General features: G+C 39.7%; 2 protein-coding genes across 2 annotated transcripts in view; both read right to left on the bottom strand.

Moving 5' to 3' along the window:
• The window catches only part of cs (citrate synthase), a 16,370-nt gene extending 11,475 nt beyond the window's left edge, over positions 1 to 4,895 (bottom strand). Inside the window, exons 1-3 of the mRNA XM_005748997.2 lie at positions 4,710 to 4,895; positions 782 to 832; positions 404 to 511 (exon numbers count right to left, since the gene is read on the bottom strand). Of these exons, the coding sequence (XP_005749054.1) occupies positions 404 to 511; positions 782 to 832; positions 4,710 to 4,760 (210 nt within the window). The 5' untranslated portion in view covers positions 4,761 to 4,895. The remainder of the gene's footprint in view (positions 1 to 403; positions 512 to 781; positions 833 to 4,709) is intronic.
• A 1,653-nt stretch (positions 4,896 to 6,548) lies between these two features.
• The window catches only part of LOC102212584 (inactive dipeptidyl peptidase 10), a 28,156-nt gene continuing 15,533 nt past the window's right edge, over positions 6,549 to 19,171 (bottom strand). The window contains exons 10-26 of the mRNA XM_005748998.1: positions 18,970 to 19,124; positions 18,586 to 18,683; positions 18,295 to 18,418; positions 15,933 to 15,974; positions 15,748 to 15,852; positions 15,035 to 15,126; positions 14,169 to 14,216; positions 10,502 to 10,620; positions 10,362 to 10,409; positions 9,964 to 10,062; positions 9,623 to 9,689; positions 9,292 to 9,486; positions 9,138 to 9,192; positions 8,944 to 9,043; positions 8,777 to 8,835; positions 7,963 to 8,035; positions 6,549 to 7,864 (exon numbers count right to left, since the gene is read on the bottom strand). Coding sequence (XP_005749055.1) covers positions 7,647 to 7,864; positions 7,963 to 8,035; positions 8,777 to 8,835; positions 8,944 to 9,043; positions 9,138 to 9,192; positions 9,292 to 9,486; positions 9,623 to 9,689; positions 9,964 to 10,062; positions 10,362 to 10,409; positions 10,502 to 10,620; positions 14,169 to 14,216; positions 15,035 to 15,126; positions 15,748 to 15,852; positions 15,933 to 15,974; positions 18,295 to 18,418; positions 18,586 to 18,683; positions 18,970 to 19,124 — 1,697 coding nt within the window. The 3' untranslated portion in view covers positions 6,549 to 7,646. The remainder of the gene's footprint in view (positions 7,865 to 7,962; positions 8,036 to 8,776; positions 8,836 to 8,943; positions 9,044 to 9,137; positions 9,193 to 9,291; positions 9,487 to 9,622; positions 9,690 to 9,963; positions 10,063 to 10,361; positions 10,410 to 10,501; positions 10,621 to 14,168; positions 14,217 to 15,034; positions 15,127 to 15,747; positions 15,853 to 15,932; positions 15,975 to 18,294; positions 18,419 to 18,585; positions 18,684 to 18,969; positions 19,125 to 19,171) is intronic.

Genomic DNA, 19,171 nt, shown 5'->3' on the forward strand with positions numbered 1-19,171 from the left:
GTGTGTGTGTGTGTGTGTGTGTGTGTGTGTGTGTGTGTGTGTGTGTGTGTGTGTGTGTGTGTGTGTGTGTGTGTGTGAGAGAGAGAGAAAGTGCAAGTGCCAGTTTACAGTGGAGGTTTGAGTGAGTCAGCTCAAATATCCCTGTTGGCAGGAAGCAGCACAATTTGTGACCTTTGAGGGAGATGACCGAACAGTGATACCTGGCACAGTAAACAAGACCAGGCAGGCCTACATGGATTATGTGCAGCTAACATGCCACAGCTAATCTGCATCAAGGTAAAGCCCAAATGCTCCTCCCTGAATTAATATAATCGATCTGAGGAATCCAGCTCAGTGACTCGCTTGTGTGAGGGTCTTATTTTATTCAGCTCACTAAACGTGTGCAAAAATCTCCGCCACTTACCATGTCTACAGTAATCTGCCCTATGTTGGTTTTCCCATACTGTTGTTTGAAGTTCTTGATCCTGGTCTGTTCTTTAGGAATGAGGTCTGAGAGGACATCCTTCAGATTCTGTAAAAGACGATGTTTACTCTTTAATGCCCTTGAATAAACATTCAGCCTTAAAATAGACTACATTCCCTTGTGACCTGTGGTTAAACAAACTTTATGCAAACATTTCAGGAAAAAAATGATTTATTGCTCCACAAATGTCAATATCTTCACAGAGACCACAGAGTAAGAACCAGTGTCTCTTCCAAAGGTTGTTAACACAAACAGTAAAACTACAGAACAGCTATATAAAATGAGCAGAAAACAGTGGAGTAAATTAAATGCACTTACTGTTGTTGATGCGCTGGCATTTCTGGCAGCCACAAATAGGAAAGAGGCATTCTACAGAACATATTAGGAAATACAATTTGGATTGTTAGTACAACAAAACAACATTATAGTAATAACAGAATTTCTAGACTACCTACTGCTTGTATTTAAAATGAAACAACCTTGGAGGACCTTAAAAGCTACAAAACATTTCTAAGGATAATACTGCAATCAGTCTGTGAGTGAAATGGCTCCAACTCTTTCTCTGTAGTAAGCAATATACATGTTAAACGAATCACCGTGTTCTTACCAAGTGTACAGAAACTTTTACACAGGAAAAAAAAAAACATTTTCTATAATAATTTTTTTCCTCTTTCCCACAGTAACAACTGTTCTTATTGTGGTCCAGAAAAAAACATTACACTACAAGCAAACAGTATTATATTTATATAATACCGTATGCTTGTTTTGTCCACAGCACTAGCATGGCTGTCACTCAGGAGGTAGCGCTACTAATTGGAAGGTCAGTGGTTCGGTTAGAGGCTCCTCCAAATGTTAATGTATCCTTGTGCAAGACTGGTGCTACACCAATATTACACTGATTGTAACAAGCACAAGCCCATTTCCATTCCTGCTCTTCATCAAACAATTTCTGAACACTAACCATTACATGGTACCAAATACATATCGGCTACTGATGTTGGTAAATGCCATCTTATTTTTTTAATATGACGATAACAGTGTAGAGCACCATATTTTCAGTAACAATGTTTGTTTTCTGTACTGGTGCATGCCTAATACATATAATTACAGGTTCTTTCTAGCATTTTACCTATTAAAGTGTACCTTGTAGCATAACACATAGCTTTCACTAAGCTAAGCAGTTATTCAGAGTAGTTTCTCCATTTTCATCCTCATCGTTTTATAACTGCCACTCAAACTTGCCCAAAATTTAGAGTTAAAAAAACAACAACACTTATAACTGGGTAGTTCACAGTACATGGCCTGCAACAAAGGCCACTAGTGACAGCCATTTCAGGGCATTCTGCACCTGAAGGTTTCAGGTGCATTCAAAGTCTGACAACCTGGCCAAAAAAAAAAAAAAAAAAAAAAAATCGGATCACAAACTGGGGCTTTGTGTTATCTGCCAATACTGTGGAGATGTTCCAAGTCACAAATATTACCCCACCTCTTTCAAACAGCACAGTGTGCACTTTTTCTAAAAACCTCACACCACAATCTCATTATAATATAAACAAATTATTCACGCTCGTGTGCCATTTCTAGTTTGTTTTTTTCACAATGTTAATGCTGGTGTAAAACAATCAGACTGGTCCTGTAAAGCCAGGAAAAGTACATCTAGTCTTATTCTTTCAGATCTAACTGTTGGTAAAATGTAAACCAGCCATTACATGTATCCAAGGGGCAAATCCAGAGTGAAGCAACCTAATTACTCACAAACTAGGAAAAGATGCCTCCTTCCTTTCATGTCAAGGCATGAATTTAAAAAAAAAGTTTTTATGAAAGTACTCTTAATGGAAACTCATTGATAGTATTGAGAAGTTCAGCTGGCCGTCTTGCTCACTAGTGAAATGCGACTCCTGTGTGTTCATTTAAACATATCAGTAGATTATCAATGGGCAGGAGACAGTTACTCCTTATAACCACAACCGTTTTGAATAATCACGACCATCATGGCTCAGCGAAACAAAAAGGTAGGGTGCGTCACTACACACACAGTTTACCCAGCTGAGCATCGGGGAGATTATGTAACAGCTCAGTGTCTTAAATATAGAGCACCAGTTAAACTCACTCACTCCCAACTGTCATTCAGCCAGGGTTAAAGAGCAACTATGGCAAGTACTCCACACAAAAAGGCAACCCCTCCGGAGGCTGTGTTTAGAAGAAACACATGATACTTGAGTGATTAGCAACAAAGCCACCCTCTCTATGGACAAACAAATCAAAACAGACATCTTGGTATAAGGAATACACATTTTAATGACATTTAAATCTAGAGGTACTTAAAACAATCCCCTTTTTCAAAAGATGAAATGATCTGAAGCAAGAAAAAAATAAATCATGGGACTCTCCTTTATAAGACTTCATTGTGTTACTAAAAATCACATGACTTTCATAGTTCAGACACATACGTTCTTATGCAACTACAGCTTACTAATAAATCTCCAGAGCAAAGATTACAAATGATAAGAGAGAAAGGTAACTGTGACATAGGTGAGGTCCCCACATATGATAGAGATTTCAAAGAAAGAGAGACACTACTTAGTCGCCATGACTGAAAAATTATCTCTATTATTTCAGTAGTAGGAGACTTGACTTGATATGGCAACCAAGTAGTTCATACTGAGAGGTCACTGGAGTAAAGCAGTAGACTAAGGTCACTGGAAGGGTACTTTAAGATTGACAGGCTGGCCAAAGCATATTTTAAATGATTTAATTAAAACAAAGTCATTTATCTGTTCAAATAATCACATTTTTTCAATGGACATTACAGCAATATGCTCTTCCAAATGCAACTGGATATGTTGGATACTTATAAAAACATAAGATATTAAATGTGCCCTGCCCATTTCATAAACCATAAATCTTACTTCTGTCTCCATGTCAAGATAAAGCCACATTTAACTGGTTAATATCCAACCTCACAGACAAAACCCAGACTGCTGCTGATGGGATTATATCATCAATCATGCAATTTTACCATTAGAAACAGAACACCACAGGGGATCTCTAGTTGTCAATGTAATTATTTTAATGAATACCTAATTGTCCTAGCTCAGAGTATGACTATGCTTCATCTACCTTTAACATTTTCCAAGCAGCCAAATCCTAGTTTTAAAGGCAGAAAATAAAAATGGCTATATGCCCTTACAAAACACTTTCACTTAAGGGAAAATAAAACTGTTTATAATTAAAGAACCCTGACTTCCTCCACTGTAGTCAACCTTCATGCCTGTCCTTGACCATGGACATCTTCAAGATTGTGGGGTGTACCTATAAATACTTCTGCAGTTAAACCACGTCTAATATACAACATTTTATACTCATCACTGCTCTTTTTGAAAAGGTTGAATGAACTTCCTTCCCGTCAAGAATTAAAAGCTATCTTATGGTATTCATTTGTAAAGCTTTCAAACCATCCCATTACTATTATATTATTAACCTCACAACATAATAAATACTTCACCTCTTAACCCCAGATGTTCCAAAGGTATGCACCCTTCTACCTTGTAAGTAGTATGATCTCTACCTTTAGATATCATAAAGTTTTATTATATGATTTTTGCAGCTTTTTTCCGCTGTAATTGTCTGCTGACTGCCTCTTCATAGCTCTTATTTTAAGAGAGGTCTTTTCAGTGGACCTAACCTGATTACATAAAAATTGATTTATGAAAAATGATTTATACCGGCTATTCAGCTGTATTTTAAACATAAGCATTATATGGTTGGTTAAAATCTTAATATGAAGATCAACTGCGATGGTGAATAAACACAGAGTTTAAAGTGAATTTAAAAGAAAGTACAATTTAATGTTATTACGCTATACTACAAATAGTAGAAACTCGTAGCGTAAAGTTAAGAGTCTGCTCTGTGCTGGTTGGACATACATACCACAGTTATGACACTACAAGGCCAACATGAGTGCAATGATTCATGCGCTACCGTTAGCTAACAAGATACGAGCTGTCAAACAGAACACGGCTTCTGTCTCTGAATAATATCTACGAAAAACAGGGTCCATACATTACACAATTAAAGTTCTTGTCAGTGTTTAAGCAAATTGCAAAAAACTCGGCCAATTGCATTTCACAATGTGGTTTACAGGGCTAAGCTAGCCTGTTAGCTACCAAACCCGACGTTAGCTTAAAGGAAACGTCCACAGATTTAACCAAGAAAGCGGCATCGAGGCTCATTCTGTTTCTCTTACCTTTGAATTAAGTAGTTTGGGCGCTAGCCTGGTGACAGTGAGGAACGACATTGTGTCTGTCTAAAAGTCTTATTTCCTGTTATTCTTTACAACTAAGACAGCCGCTGCCAGTGCACCGCGGACCTGGTTGAAGGTGCCCCTCCAGAAAGCAGAAGGTTGAAGAGGGATTCAGGCCCGCATTTACAAACAGCGTTGATTGGACAATGGGCTGGATCGGCGCACTCACGTAAAGGCATCTGATTGGTTTACATACCGTTGAGGTTATTTTCATTGGATAGAGATTCTCCTTCAACCTGTGACGAGGGCTGAATATCAGGCTCTGTTCACAAACACTGACATTATAAAACCGCGCAATTATTTAGCTTAATCTGACAAATCGAACAAATTGAAGGATTTTTCTTCTAAAATGATCTTTATCCTTCCTATTGTTCAGATGCACTTAAAGAGCTTTTTTGTGAGGCTACAGTAACATATACTTAACATTTAAGTCTCCACAATGTTAATAAGTGGTATTCAGATAAAAGGACAACAGCAACATAGTGTGATTTTTCTCATTTGACTGCCTCCTTTAAAGGTTCCCACATCTACCTATAGCTACCCCAACCCTAGCATTGTGCTATGTCCTCCTTTTACCCATGAGTCTCCTCTGTGGTATTCTTCATTTCCTCCTTCCTGGGAGCTCCATCTTCAACATCCTTTATCCACTGTACCCAGCATTCCTCCTCTACAGGTGTATAAAAAATAATCTCAACCTTGCCTCTCAAATTTGTCTCCGAACTACTTTACCTGAGCTGTCCTGTTTACTCTTGCTGCTATTCTTCTGTCACAAATCATCCCGACACTCATCTCCAACTGCTCCATCCTGCCTGCACTTCTCTTCACCCATCTCATGCACAGTCTGTTGTTCTGGGTGGTTGACCCAAGTTATTTAAACTCATCTAGCTTCACTTCCTGCTCTTTGCATCTTTAAATTTCAATCTGTTACCCTCCCATTCATGCACACCTATACTGTCATGTTTATACTGGCTTTCATTCTTCTTCTCTTCAGGGCATACCTCCACCTCTCCAGGCTCTCTTCCACCTGCTCACTACTCTCAAGACAGATCACAGTGTCATCTTTGAACATCATAATTCAAAAACCCTTCCTGCTTCCATCCTTCCTGACCTCATCTGTCAACCTATCCAACACCACTGCAAATAAAAAGCCAATCCTTGAAGTAATCCCACCCCACCCCACCTTAAACTATCTATCACTCCTGCTACATACCTCACCACTGTCTCGCTGTCTTCGTGTGTTCTTCACCACCCTCAAATGCTTCTTTCCCACTATTGACTTCCAGATGCAGTACCATAGTCCCTGTCTGTCATATACTTACTCCAGATTCACAAAAGCACTCCTTCTGACCTCCTCTATTCTTCTCTAGCAACAATCTGAGATCAACCATGTCATCTGTACTGTTCTTTCTCTGCATGAAGCCATACTGCTGCTCACTAATCGTCACCTCTCTTCTAAATCTAGCCTTCTCATGTCTTCATGGTGTAGCTCATCAGCTTTATCCCTCTACAGTTAATACTTTACAATACACTATACTACCCATGTTCTTTAAACTCTATAACAGTAGCTATTCTCATTTCCTCCAGGATCCTCTCACTCCCCAACATTAGAAATACTCCATATGATACTAAACAATCTGGTTAAAAGGTCCACTGCTCTCTCCTAGTCTTCTTCCATACCCCCAAAAGGGTGTAATCTGGAACAACCTGCTTTCCACTCTTCATCCCCTTTATCGCTGCCCTTACTTCCTCATTACTAGCAAAGAAAGAAAAATGTATTTTCACTGTAAAATGGGAAACTTTATTTTCAAGGATTTATGGGGAAAGGAATAGCTGGTTGTCTACAATCAATGGCATTCTTTTCATACCAACTGCATGCATGGTTGACAGACTGATGGTCAGGCCCAGCATCTGTGGACTGTGACATAATGGCTCAACAGTTTGTTTCAAGGAATAATTTAACTGTGCAATACACAAGAAATGGTTAAAATGTATCAAAACAGAAATGTACTGCACTTCCAAATACAGTACACAGGCCTACAGTTGTTTTCATTCTTAAACTGGAGCATTTAGTATAAATACGCTCAGCCTCAAAGTCATTCATAATCACAAAATGCAAACAAAACTAGTGGATAAAGTCCACAAAATGTGTTTGGCACACTAAAAATGATCCTTATCTTAGTTTATTTAAGCCGGGAACACACTACATAAAAAAAAGAACTTGAAATGACTGATTTTACAGTGACACCTCAAATACTGTGCAGAGTATGCATAGCTCAGTGACCAGTGGTGACAGCTTGTGTTGTAACTTAACTTTTGTGATGCAGACATCTTGCATCACAGCTGTCCCAAATATTTGGTTTTGTAAGACTCGACTCGTTCAGATGGGGTGATTTTAAGCCTTTTAACGGCATTTTATGCAAATCACTAAACATGCAAGGCTGATTCATCTCTTACACTGAGTTTCCTTTAAAGTGCGTCGTGTATTCCCGGCTGTTGGCAGATTTTGCCTTTGCAGGCAAGATTTAAAATCAGCAAAACACCCAAAATGCAATGTAAACTAATCCACATCATGCAGCCATTACGACATGCATGTTTTAAAATCTTTGTAAACTCTCAGCAGAATCATTAGCTGTCTAGTAGTCCACATCTTCTAAAGTGAATTTTGTAAACAAATAGGGCCTCAAACATACATTAAAACAGCAGGAACTGTGCAACACATTATACAGTACATCAATGTTTCCAGAAGTTATAAGAGGTGATCTGATGCGGTTGGTCCCCACTCCTGTGCTCTTGCGCCTGATATCCGACTCAAGGTAATGCATTAGATGGCATACAATCCTTAGAGTGTCCCTTCAGAAGAAAGAAAGGGGAACGCTGGGCTCAGTCATCTTCCTCCTCCTCATCCGCTATGGGATCTAGGAGGGGCCTGTGCTTCAAGCAGGTCTGGAGGTAGTTCACCACTGTCCGCTGGAAGTGTTTGATGCTGCGGGGCTCTCTCAGGATGTGGCCTTCATCTGGGTACAGCTGCAGAGAGTAGTTGGCCTCCACCTTTACCAGACGGCTCAGGAGCTCAGCGCTGTGCTGGAAGTGTACTCTTGCTTTGGATGAATACACACAAACCCACAAATAATGTAAGGAAAATTTACCCCTCAAAAATATAGCTGTCACATTTTTCATAAAATGAACATGATCTCACCGTCTGCAGTTCCATGCAGAATGAGGAAGTTCTCATCTTTCAGCTTGTTAACCTCCTCCAGCATGGAGGCAGTCTGAAAAGATTGCAAAAGGGGATGAGATATTGGGTACACCTAAGCGAAATAATAGCAGTCTATCACACTGGCTCCGCAGTAAATCCCTCCTTGACAAAAAAAGTTTCAATGTTTAGTATTGGTTTAACTCTCTACCCCTTGAAAGTAGACTAGAAGTAACCCTTAAACGACCTAAGCTCTTTTCTGAACCGAACAATCAGTTTCTGGGTTTCTGTCATATTTCAGGGTTGCTTACATAGCAAAATTACTGTGTCTATATGAGAAGTAAGTGAGGGTGGTCTTGACGGCTATCTTTGAAAAAACAAACAAACAGTAAAAACTAATCTAATGGTCATCAAATCATGTATTTATTGATACATATCATATACTGAAATGTCAAAACTCATAATTAAGGTTACTGGTGAGGTCGTTAAATGTCGCCTTAATAGGGTAAAAAGTTAAAGGGTGGTTATTCAATTTTGAAATCTTCCATGAGGCTGTGGTTTTTTGTTCAGGACAATTCTATCATCAATGTATTTATAATATTTCGCACCATTCATAAATCAGTGAGGGAACACAGTACAATTCAACAGCTCTGCAAACTAAAGTCTCCAAAATGACCATAAATTGTTATTAACAACTTGGTAAAATGGTTTAGTTATTAGTGATTAACTTGCAATCAACTTCAAGTTATCTCTTAACCCATCAAAACACACTGAGAAACCTGAATGTCTCAGTTCTAGACTAACTTTAGAGTCTCACCAAGTAAGCATGTTCCTCCTTTGCAGGAAGTCCTAGGTACCTCTCCGAGAATGCAGCACCTTCAAACAGTAGAAAATTTTTTCTCTGATAAATTAACAGCCTCTGAGCTGTGACACAATTTTCGTAGCCCGGTTACATGAATAGTTAATGACAAGATCTCTCCTCACTGTAAAGCCTGAAGTCAGTTATTGGTGCCACAGCAGCTGAGCACTGGAAGAGCTTATCTGTTGCTGCCAACATCTTGAGAGTTAAATAACCACCAAATGCCTGTATTGAGAAAATGAAACGTGTTAACATCAATTATATCTGCAATGAGTTTCATCCAAAGGAAATAAATGTCTAAAATGAAAAGTGCCATAACCTTTCCATAGAGGGCCATCCGGCGATCGTCTATATAAGGCAGCTGCATTAACAACCTGCGGAAACAACGTAAAAGACCTTTAGTTTTTCAATTACCAAGATTTATTTTTATATTTAATCTATAAATGCTTCTGTTTTAGCATAACTGGACTGACTCTATAACTGCCAGATAATCTTTGACTCTCATTGAGCCAAGTTTGCGCGGATCCACAGCAGTGGTCTTCTGTCCACGGCCAACCCCGCTCCTGCCATCCACCCGGGCCAAGGCCACATTGTGCATGCTGGAGAAGACCTGAGGCCAGTCGAGGGCAAACTCCTCCGTTACAGACTGACTGCCAGGAATGCCATCTCTGAAAAACAAGAGGAATAAGATCAGCAAGTGTGGCGAAATCTGTTAATCTCGGACGAGCGATCAAAAGATTAGGGGTCACAGGTTGCAAAACAAATGGCAGCTGACATTTATCAAGCTTGTTTAATGATACTTACACAATGATGAGGAGAGGGTGCAGGTTGGCCTCATACCCCTGAGGCAGAGATAGCTTCAGGTGCAGATCTACAGAAAGGAAACGGGGCTTGAAGAAACACATTTGTCTGCATTTATTTTTTTAGTTACTAATTACATCCCAACCGAAGGACATTTTTACTATCACTCACAAACAATTAAAACGAATTACTGCTTTGGTCAATACTTAACTACAGTTGTCCCTTCCAGGCTGAGATTCTTGTTCTGCCAGTGCTCCATTGTTTCTAATGATATTAACTGATTGCTTAAGTATACTTCTTCAAACAGAGTTTAACAAATAAGTGCAGCGGTGTCTTTGCGGTACCATGGTTATCTGCTGAGAGTGTCCTGAACAGAGTCTCAGGGAGTCGTTTGTCCTCCAGAGCTTTAGACAGACGGCTGTTATCTTCCAAGACGACATACCCTGTGGAGATTAAAAGACAAACAAACCCCCCCCCCCAATACTGTCTTAATGTTTTTCCCCCATCAAGACAGCCGCAGCATGCCACCTGGTTCCATATCATCTTCACATAAATGGCTCTAACTGAGAGCCACAAGCAGAGGGCAGTGTTCACAAGCATGACAGTAATGGATTTACACTTAGGCTCTGCTTGAATGTATTGCTCTCTGTAGGCTGTCTGGGGAAACTGCAGACAGCCGGTGTGTATGTGTATATGTGTGTATTACTTTACCATTACTGAGACAAGAAGATCTAACACTCACTGGAGGGTTCCTTTGTACTGTGAACCGTCACTTTAGGGATTCCCGGGCCTGTGGATTTTTCAAATTGACATTATAAAACCAACTGTCTGAGCAATGCAAGCCTGTATGTGTATAAATATGCACGTGCGTGGGTGATTTACCCAAACAGTAGAGTGTAAAGTGGGTTTGATTGGGGCTGAAAACGGCTTTATAGAAACGGCATCCATCTATGAGGTTACAGGTAATGCACTGGCGCTGAAACACTCCATCTAAGTCCACGCTTTGAAAAAAAGAGAAGAGATTATTGATCACACTTCAAAAGAACAGGAAAGTCTAAAGCAGTTTGATTTGCTCCAGGAGTGGGACAAATGACTGGGGCAATATAAAGGAAAATGTCAATGTCAAGAGACAGACTGTTCACAGAGTTGACTTTTCAGAAACAAATGGGGTTCAATAAGGTTAGACGTAAAAGTCGTTATACAGATTGCTCTGTTAGGCAGTGTTGAGTCTCTAAATGTCTCTCCACCACAGTGCTTACAAATTTCATACAGTATTAATCATAGACAAAGTTTAAGCAAGCCATCTTCCCTTCTCTATAATGGTGAAGCATTTCCCCAAGCCCGAAGGTATGTAAGCTCATAAAAAAGATATGAAAGCTAGGAGGCTGATGAGGGAACAGACAAGTGGTTTACCATAGGTGAGATCATCTGTCTTAAATGACTCTGGCCCAAGCAGCTGGTGTGGCTCATATACAGGGAGTGCAGAATTATTAGGCAAGTTGTATTTTTGAGGAATAATGTTATTATTGAACAACAACCATGTTCTCAATGAACCCAAAAAACTCATTAATATCAAAGCTGAATGTTTTTGGAAGTAGTTTTTAGTTTGTTTTTAGTTTTAGCTATTTTAGGGGGATATCTGTGTGTGCAGGTGACTATTACTGTGCATAATTATTAGGCAACATAACAAAAAACAAATATATACCCATTTCAATTATTTATTTTTACCAGTGAAACCAATATACCATCTCCACATTTACAAATATACATTTCTGACGTTCAAAAACAAAACAAAAACAAATCAGCGACCAATATAGCCACCTTTCTTTGCAAGGACACTCAAAAGCCTGCCATCCATGGATTCTGTCAGTGTTTTGATCTGTTCACCATCAACATTGCGTGCAGCAGCAACCACAGCCTCCCAGACACTGTTCAGAGAGGTGTACTGTTTTCCCTCCTTGTAAATCTCACATTTGATGATGAACCACAGGTTCTCAATGGGGTTCAGATCAGGTGAACAAGGAGGCCATGTCATTAGTTTTTCTTCTTTTATACCCTTTCTTCCCAGCCACGCTGTGGAGTACTTGGATGCGTGTGATGGAGCATTGTCCTGCATGAAAATCATGTTTTTCTTGAAGGGTGCAGACTTCTTCCTGTACCACTGCTTGAAGAAGGTGTCTTCCAGAAACTGGCAGTAGGACTGGGAGTTGAGCTTGACTCCATCCTCAACCCGAAAAGGCCCCACAAGCTCATCTTTGATGATACCAGCCCAAACCAGTACTCCACCTCCACCTTGCTGGCGTCTGAGTTGGACTGGAGCTCTCTGCCCTTTACCAGTCCAGCCACGGGCCCATCCATCTGGCCCATCAAGACTCACTCTCATTTCATCAGTCCATGAAACCTTAGAAAAACCAGTCTTGAGATATTTCTTGGCCCAGTCTTGACGTTTCAGCTTGTGTGTCTTGTTCAGTGGTGGTCGTCTTTCAGCCTTTCTTACCTTGGCCATGTCTCTGAGTATTGCACACCTTGTGCTTTTGGGCACTCCAGTGATGTTGCAGCTCTGAAAAATGGCCAAACTGGTGGCAAGTGGCATCTTGGCAGCTGCACGCTTGACTTTTCTCAGTTCATGGGCAGTTATTTGGCGCCTTGGTTTTTCCACACGTTTCTTGCGACCCTGTTGACTATTTTGAATGAAACGCTTGATTGTTCGATGATCACGCTTCAGAAGCTTTGCAATTTTGAGACTGCTGCATCCCTCTGCAAGATATCTCACTATTTTGGACTTTTCTGAGCCTGTCAAGTCCTTCTTTTGACCCATTTTGCCAAAGGAAAGGACGTTGCCTAATAATTATGCACACCTGATATAGAGTGTTGATGTCATTAGACCACACCCCTTCTCATTACAGAGATGCACATCACCTAATATGCTTAATTGGTAGTAGGCTTTTGAGCCTATACAGCTTGGAGTAAGACAACATGCATGAAGAGGATGATGTGGACAAAATACTCATTTGCCTAATAATTCTGCACTCCCTGTACAGCTGATGCAAAAATGTGCAGCTACTCTTTCTTAGCTTTATTTGATAATTTTATAGAAACATTAATGACCCCCACATGATATCCTGCTAACATTCCCACTAAACATCGCACCACTTTCTTTGGTTTTAAGTAAAGTATCTTGACAGCTATTGCCCGGATTGTGATAAAGTTGGCTTAGACATTTATGTTGCATTTGAGATAAATTAAAATTACTTTGGTCATTCTCTAATTTCTCATTTAGCAACATCCTGAGGCAAAAATAAAAAATTAAGTCTGTCACGGTTTATGGCCAAGTTCCCAGAGCATTAATGACATTTCCATCAGCCTCAGCTGCACTTTGTGTTATCTTCTAATTAGCAAATGTTAGCAAATAAGAACAGCCTCACAGAGCTGCTAACAGAGCAGCAGACTATAGGTCTAATTATATGTTAGAACAAGTAATGTTAATAAGCTAAATATCTAATTACCCTGACTACTGCCACAATGTTGCACAAAATCTGCATCAGGTCAGTGTCTATGACAAGCAATTTTAACACTTAAGTGACCTTTTTGTAGTTTCATTTTATGTATCAATAACTGCATTTCTCCTAATGCAACGTTTAATCTTGAAGGTTCCACAATAACATGACTTGCTATAGCAATATAAAGTACTGTAAAGTAACTTTTATATTTTTGGGTGTATTTTCGACATCCTGAATTAACATTCTGGACCTAGACATAGAAAAACAGGTCTTTGGTCAAGAGTCAGGTACTTATTTTTAAGCACTTTGAAAAACAACAGAAGTTGACCAATATGCCCTCCAGCTGAAAGAGCAACAGCGATGAATAATAAGAAAAATTTAAAACAAAGGTCTGATGGGAGTTAAAAGATCAGAGAGGTTAGGAGGTGCTAATTCATACAGTGATTTTACAAACAGGCATTAAAATCTTTACATCAATACTAAGATCACCTGTGAGGAAATGCAGAGAGGTGAATATAGATAATACGTCTTAATTAAATATGCATTTTTTAGGTGACTGCAAAGACTAGCTGCCACGTACATAAAGAATTATACAGCCAGTGTGAAATGAATGAGGGAACCACCTTCTTAAAGTCAGAGAAGGAAATGAAGCTAAGAAAATGATTCTGACAACTGATAAGTTTATTTTCATTAAATGAAAATATTTTTTTTTGCAAAGGATTAATGGTAGCCAAGGTCACCACAAGGCATGAGACAACAAACAATGTTAAAAGCAGGTTATTCAAAACAGCCAGAAGTGAGGCTGCGAAATTTTAGTTGGTTTTGGAGTACATCTCTAATTAGTAGTTGAGCTGAGAACTACTCTTTGTATTTTTGGAGTGGTTTTTAATCTTTCATTCATCTTTCAATGGTTTCAAACATCACTTTAAACAGAGGCTCCGTATCAAGGTCTGCCTACCCTTTGGGTCCCTGGGCCTTTACCCCCATTCAAACCATTATATATCATAATCCATTACAAACCATAATTACAATTTCAGATCAAACATTACCTGTAAAGGTGTCTGCTCTGTCTGGATTCCTCTGTGCTCAGGAAATAGCTGAGGAGGACAAAAACAAATCATAGTTATAGCACGTTACTCACAGTATAGTCCTAGCACTGCAGATAACATCTGAGAGCCCCTGCTTCATCCTAATTATTCCAGATATCAATAATTCATGACAAAAATCTATTTACAGCTATTTACATACTCCAGCATGTAATAAAAAATCAGCCATATTTATTTTCTAAGGCAGAATTAGAAATGATGATTTTTCTCACAGTACAGTATTTCTCATGCTTACCATCCACTCCTGTATAAATGTAATCATAGGATTGTACACTTGTGTCAAATGTAAGTAGAACACTGTAAGTCAGAACTACTTGTCTTCAGGCACAAAGCAGCTACCTGGGGGCTTTGAGACTGAAAATAACTGCCTTTCTTTGCTTGTCTGCCATGCTCACACCTCAGTCAATCAGCTCATGTGGGGTTTCTGGCCCCAGCAGGATAAAGACAGATTTAAGCCATAATCTGCTCTGGTCCAGTCTAAGTAATCCTTTACGCTCTTCAGATTCGATGCAATGCCTTCCAAAGTCAGAGTTAAAGCTGTTTCCTTTGGGGTATTTAACCGAGATCAATCCTACATGTTAAAATGGCATTTTAGTTATTTTTAATTACAATCACGTGTGTTTAGCCTGATAAAAGAGCCCGCTCCCCAGAGGTTGACACATCTAGAACTTATTCTCAGCTCACAGAGCATAATTATGGCCAGTGTTCGACTCTACTATACCCGCTGTCACTTGTGTGTTCATGGTAAGAAACAGAGCACTGATAAAGCCGTATTCGCCCCAGCACCACACACTGTGGCTCACACATACATTTTTCCAGCCTTCTCGTCTAGGGCGCAGAGCATGGTGACGTCCCAGCTCCCTGATGTCAAGAAGCGAGGAGGGACAGAGGGGATGGCAAGCTGCGTTAGACAGAGACACAGAGATGAAGAAGTAGACACCTTCGCTGACTAAAAATAGGCAGAAGGATACAGCAAGAATGCGCCAGAAGATGACAACAAACACGAAGAAAGGGTCATGAAGTTCAATCGAAGAAACTGACACAGAGGGAGGTGCAGGCAGAGTACTTATAATTATTACGTTTTTTTGGGGAACTAAAGTTAAAGAGATATAGGAGAGAAACCTCAGAATATGAGCCCAAAAACTACAAAGGTGTTAACTTTGAAAAGATAATTTTCTCCTGCATAGTTTATGTTTCTTATAAAGCATCATTAAACATGTTTAATTACCCTGCTCAAGATGAATGAGCTGTAAAATGGAAATAAACTGCAAAGATAAAAACAGCGAAGGACCAAGAAAATATTAATCTGCAAAATCACTCCGGGGATAAAGACTCAATTGTTTGTATAATTAGGGGGAAAATAAATGCAATCAAATAGCTTTGCCTGTGAAAGAAATGGAGGAGACGGTGAGAAAAACACACTTTAGCTTCTATGCTGAAGAGATTAGCAATCACAGTGCGTTTATGTGACCTCCCCAAAAATGTTAACAACAGCTTATTTTAAAAACCTCCCAAAACTGACCTGGGCTGCAAGACCAGCAATGTGGCGAAACTCTCCACGAGCACCTTGTTTTGCTGGCAGGATGGTATAGAAAACAGAGCCGTCTGCTGAAAACAGTGGCACATCCTGCCAAAGAAAGGACACAGTCAAAAGAGAGACAGAAGGAGAGGAGTGAACAGATTTCATAGGACAAAAGAACAACATACCTGTCGCTGGTTTTGCATTATGTCCATGGCCATCTTGTGTTTCTGTGAATTTTAATTTCGGATAAGGTAGAAAAACATTAGTTATATGAGTTATAAAGTGCTTTATACCAATAAAAGTGAACTAAAGCAAATGAAAATAGCGTAAAAATAGAAATTGTTGTGGGTTAGGGTTCAGCTTTTATTCTTTAGACTTTTTAATTGAATAGAGTTACCCGAGGCTCTCAGTGTAGAAATAGATAATAGTAGAGGAGAGGGCAGTAAACACTGAACAAATATGGATTACATTCTTTCAACTTTTCTCTAATGTTTACTGTTTTTTCTTCAGCCTTCAGGATTAGTCAATTCTGTTAATGTGTTTTTATTATTGGGCTCCAGTACAGCGTGCTTTAGCGCAACCTCTGATAACACATCGTCTGACTGTCACACACAAGTCATTCTAGCTCCCTTTCCTCTTCCTTTAAGCCAGCTTTCTTTTGATTGCTTGCCCCTCACAAACACAGGGTCTGAACTGTATGGGCGGGGCTTTTGTGCTCACACAGAAAAAAAACTTCGAGAAACCAAGCATTTAGAGCACTCTAGTACGTCAGGATTTGGCTTCCAGGGCTATGCAAAAGTCTTGAGCCACCCCTCAATTCCTCATATTTTTCTGGGAAAATGGGAAATAGATGCAGCAATGTACTGAAACATACAAACATAAATAGAAATACAGTATATATGTCAAAAACATAATTTGTTCTGGTATTAAATGGTGGATCAAAATCTGTACTTTTCTGTGTTCATAATTCAGTTTCGATAAGATCTCCAACACCCCTGGCTGAAGGGCAGCCCAAAACCATGACAGAGCCTTCACTGTGTTTTATAGCTGCAGACAGTCACTGTTTGATCTCTCACATGACCCCTTCTATACATACTGATGACAATACAAACCAAACATTTTGAATTTGTCTTCATCAGTCCACAACATGTTCTCACTCCCAAAGCTTAACATTTTACGCTAGGTGACAAATCGTCAATATATTACGCTTCTGGCCACCCAACACATCCCTGGATTACGAGACTGGAAAAATGAGGAAACATGAGAACCGCTTGGAATGAATCTACACATTTACGTTTGTTTTACTTAAATGGCTTTGGGAAACACTATCTAACATCGTTAAAGTGCTGTTTAAGGTTAGGGATAAGGTTATGGTAAGGGCTGGAATACATGGCTGGAACGTATATTACCGCGGGAGTGTCATTCTACTGGATTACATCCATAACTCGGCGCATAGCCTGAGAAGGCGGACGGACACCTTTCACGTTCCTCAGGAACACCACGGGACGTGACAAAACGTCATTATATTACACGTTGGGAGCGAGTCCCATTTCTTCTATAACTATCAGACTGTAGTGATGATGATTTGAACCAAAATTTTCAAAATCGAATCCACTGGTTGTAACTTGACAAACCTCAGACTTTTTCCTCTTTTTCTGTTTCCTTTCCTTAAAAAAAAACTCTTGACAGCCACCCTTCCACTGAGACCATTTCTGATGAAGCTTCAGTGAACAGTAGATGGATGAACTGAAGGGCCAGATGGATCTCTTAAGTCCTGTGTCAGGAGTTTGCTGGATTTTCCCCCACAATTTCCTAAGTACATGACTTTCTGTTCATCTTCTGTAGATGGGAAATGAGAACAAATTGTGCTTCTCGGGACAGGCTGCTAGTAGGAAAGTCCCCAGAGATACAAGTAAATTTGTTTATTTGCTAAGTTGTCTGCTATGTGTAGACACAGCAGTGGTTCATCCCTTGAATTAGATGCCGCTTTTATGCTCGAATGATTCATCGTTCTGTGTTACTTGCCTTAACAAACAAACAGAGATTCTTCTGAAAACGGTCAGGTACAAGGATCGAACGGAAAACGAGGGAAAAATCCGCCAACGTCCAAAGAAAAACTTTAAAAGACATTACTTTGAAAACCTGGAGAACTCTTGCTCAAGACCTCTTCAAAAAGTTACAAGCGAGTCTGGCGCCTTGGAAGCAAAATGAGGCCTCGCTTAACATTTTTTCACAGTACTGTATACATGACAAGAAGGAAATATTAAAATAGGTCCCCTTTAATATAATATTTTGGAATATTGAAGTGAGATCTGTGAGGATTTATAGAAGAGCAGCAGGACTAAAATACTGCAGTACATCACTGAAAATTCTTCTCATGCAGCAAATGACCTTAAATATTAATCCAGTCAGTGGAGATTTGGGAGCTTAAGGAAATCAATCTTAACTCCCAACACTGTGTAAATGAAGCAAAAAATTCTATTACAGCTGTATATTGCATCAGAAGGTGCTCAGATTACTAATGTGGAACAAGTGATGACCGCTCACCTCTGAGCATGCCCCTGTGGTAGCCTCGCAAACACAGAGCACAGATTGGTTCTGTGCACGATTCAGCCAACGAACTGCGAGCCGGGTGCTGCTGATCCAAGTCACCATGGATATGTAGTTGTCTCTGAAGAAAAAAAAAAGGATACATGAAGAAAGTATTAGAAAGTGGTGCGAAGAAACTGAAAGAAAAAGAAAAACAAGCAAGAAAACTTTGGACACGTGTAGTAATTTCAGGTGTGCTTTGAATCCTTTAAGGCTTATTCTGTTTCTGCATTTACGAAGGTGTACTACCTGGCTCTGAGGGAGTCCGGAGGCATCATTTCCAGAGTGTGAGCTGGACCATACAGATTCACCACAAACAGACTGACTGATGGGATACTTGAGCCAGCCTGTGAAGAAAAAAACCCCCAGATCAAATAAACTTAAAAAATATGAAATGAATGCTCCTTATAAAAGCAAATCTTTTTAGTCATGCTAACAGCAAAAGACCAACTGCACTACTTGTCAGTCCGCTATTTTGATTCAGGCTGAGGCACAGCAGCTTCAGAAAGACCCTTTGTTTTTCCCTTTATAGTTTATTTTATAGTTTTGCAAACTCAACTTCAAATGATGAAACAGTGGCATTTTTCTAAACTGCCTACACTTGGTGACTGCAAAGTGCTTAGCTGTTTTCACCTTAGGGTAAGGGAAGAGCACATTGGAGGGGTAGAGACCACCTAAGAAATGAGGTATTTCCATCACAGGTGTAACAGAGTTGTTGATGCTGAGGTATGCAAGGCGGGCACCATCCACAGACCACCAGTGGGCGGCATATTGTAGCAGCACCTCCTCTGTTTTGGAAGAAAGAACTATTGTAAAATCAAAGTAAAAGTATGAA

The sequence above is a fragment of the Pundamilia nyererei genome, unplaced genomic scaffold, assembly GCF_000239375.1.
Source record: "Pundamilia nyererei isolate P.nyererei 1_Seehausen unplaced genomic scaffold, PunNye1.0 scaffold00235, whole genome shotgun sequence".
In the NCBI taxonomy this organism is placed as follows: Eukaryota; Metazoa; Chordata; class Actinopteri; order Cichliformes; family Cichlidae; genus Pundamilia; species Pundamilia nyererei.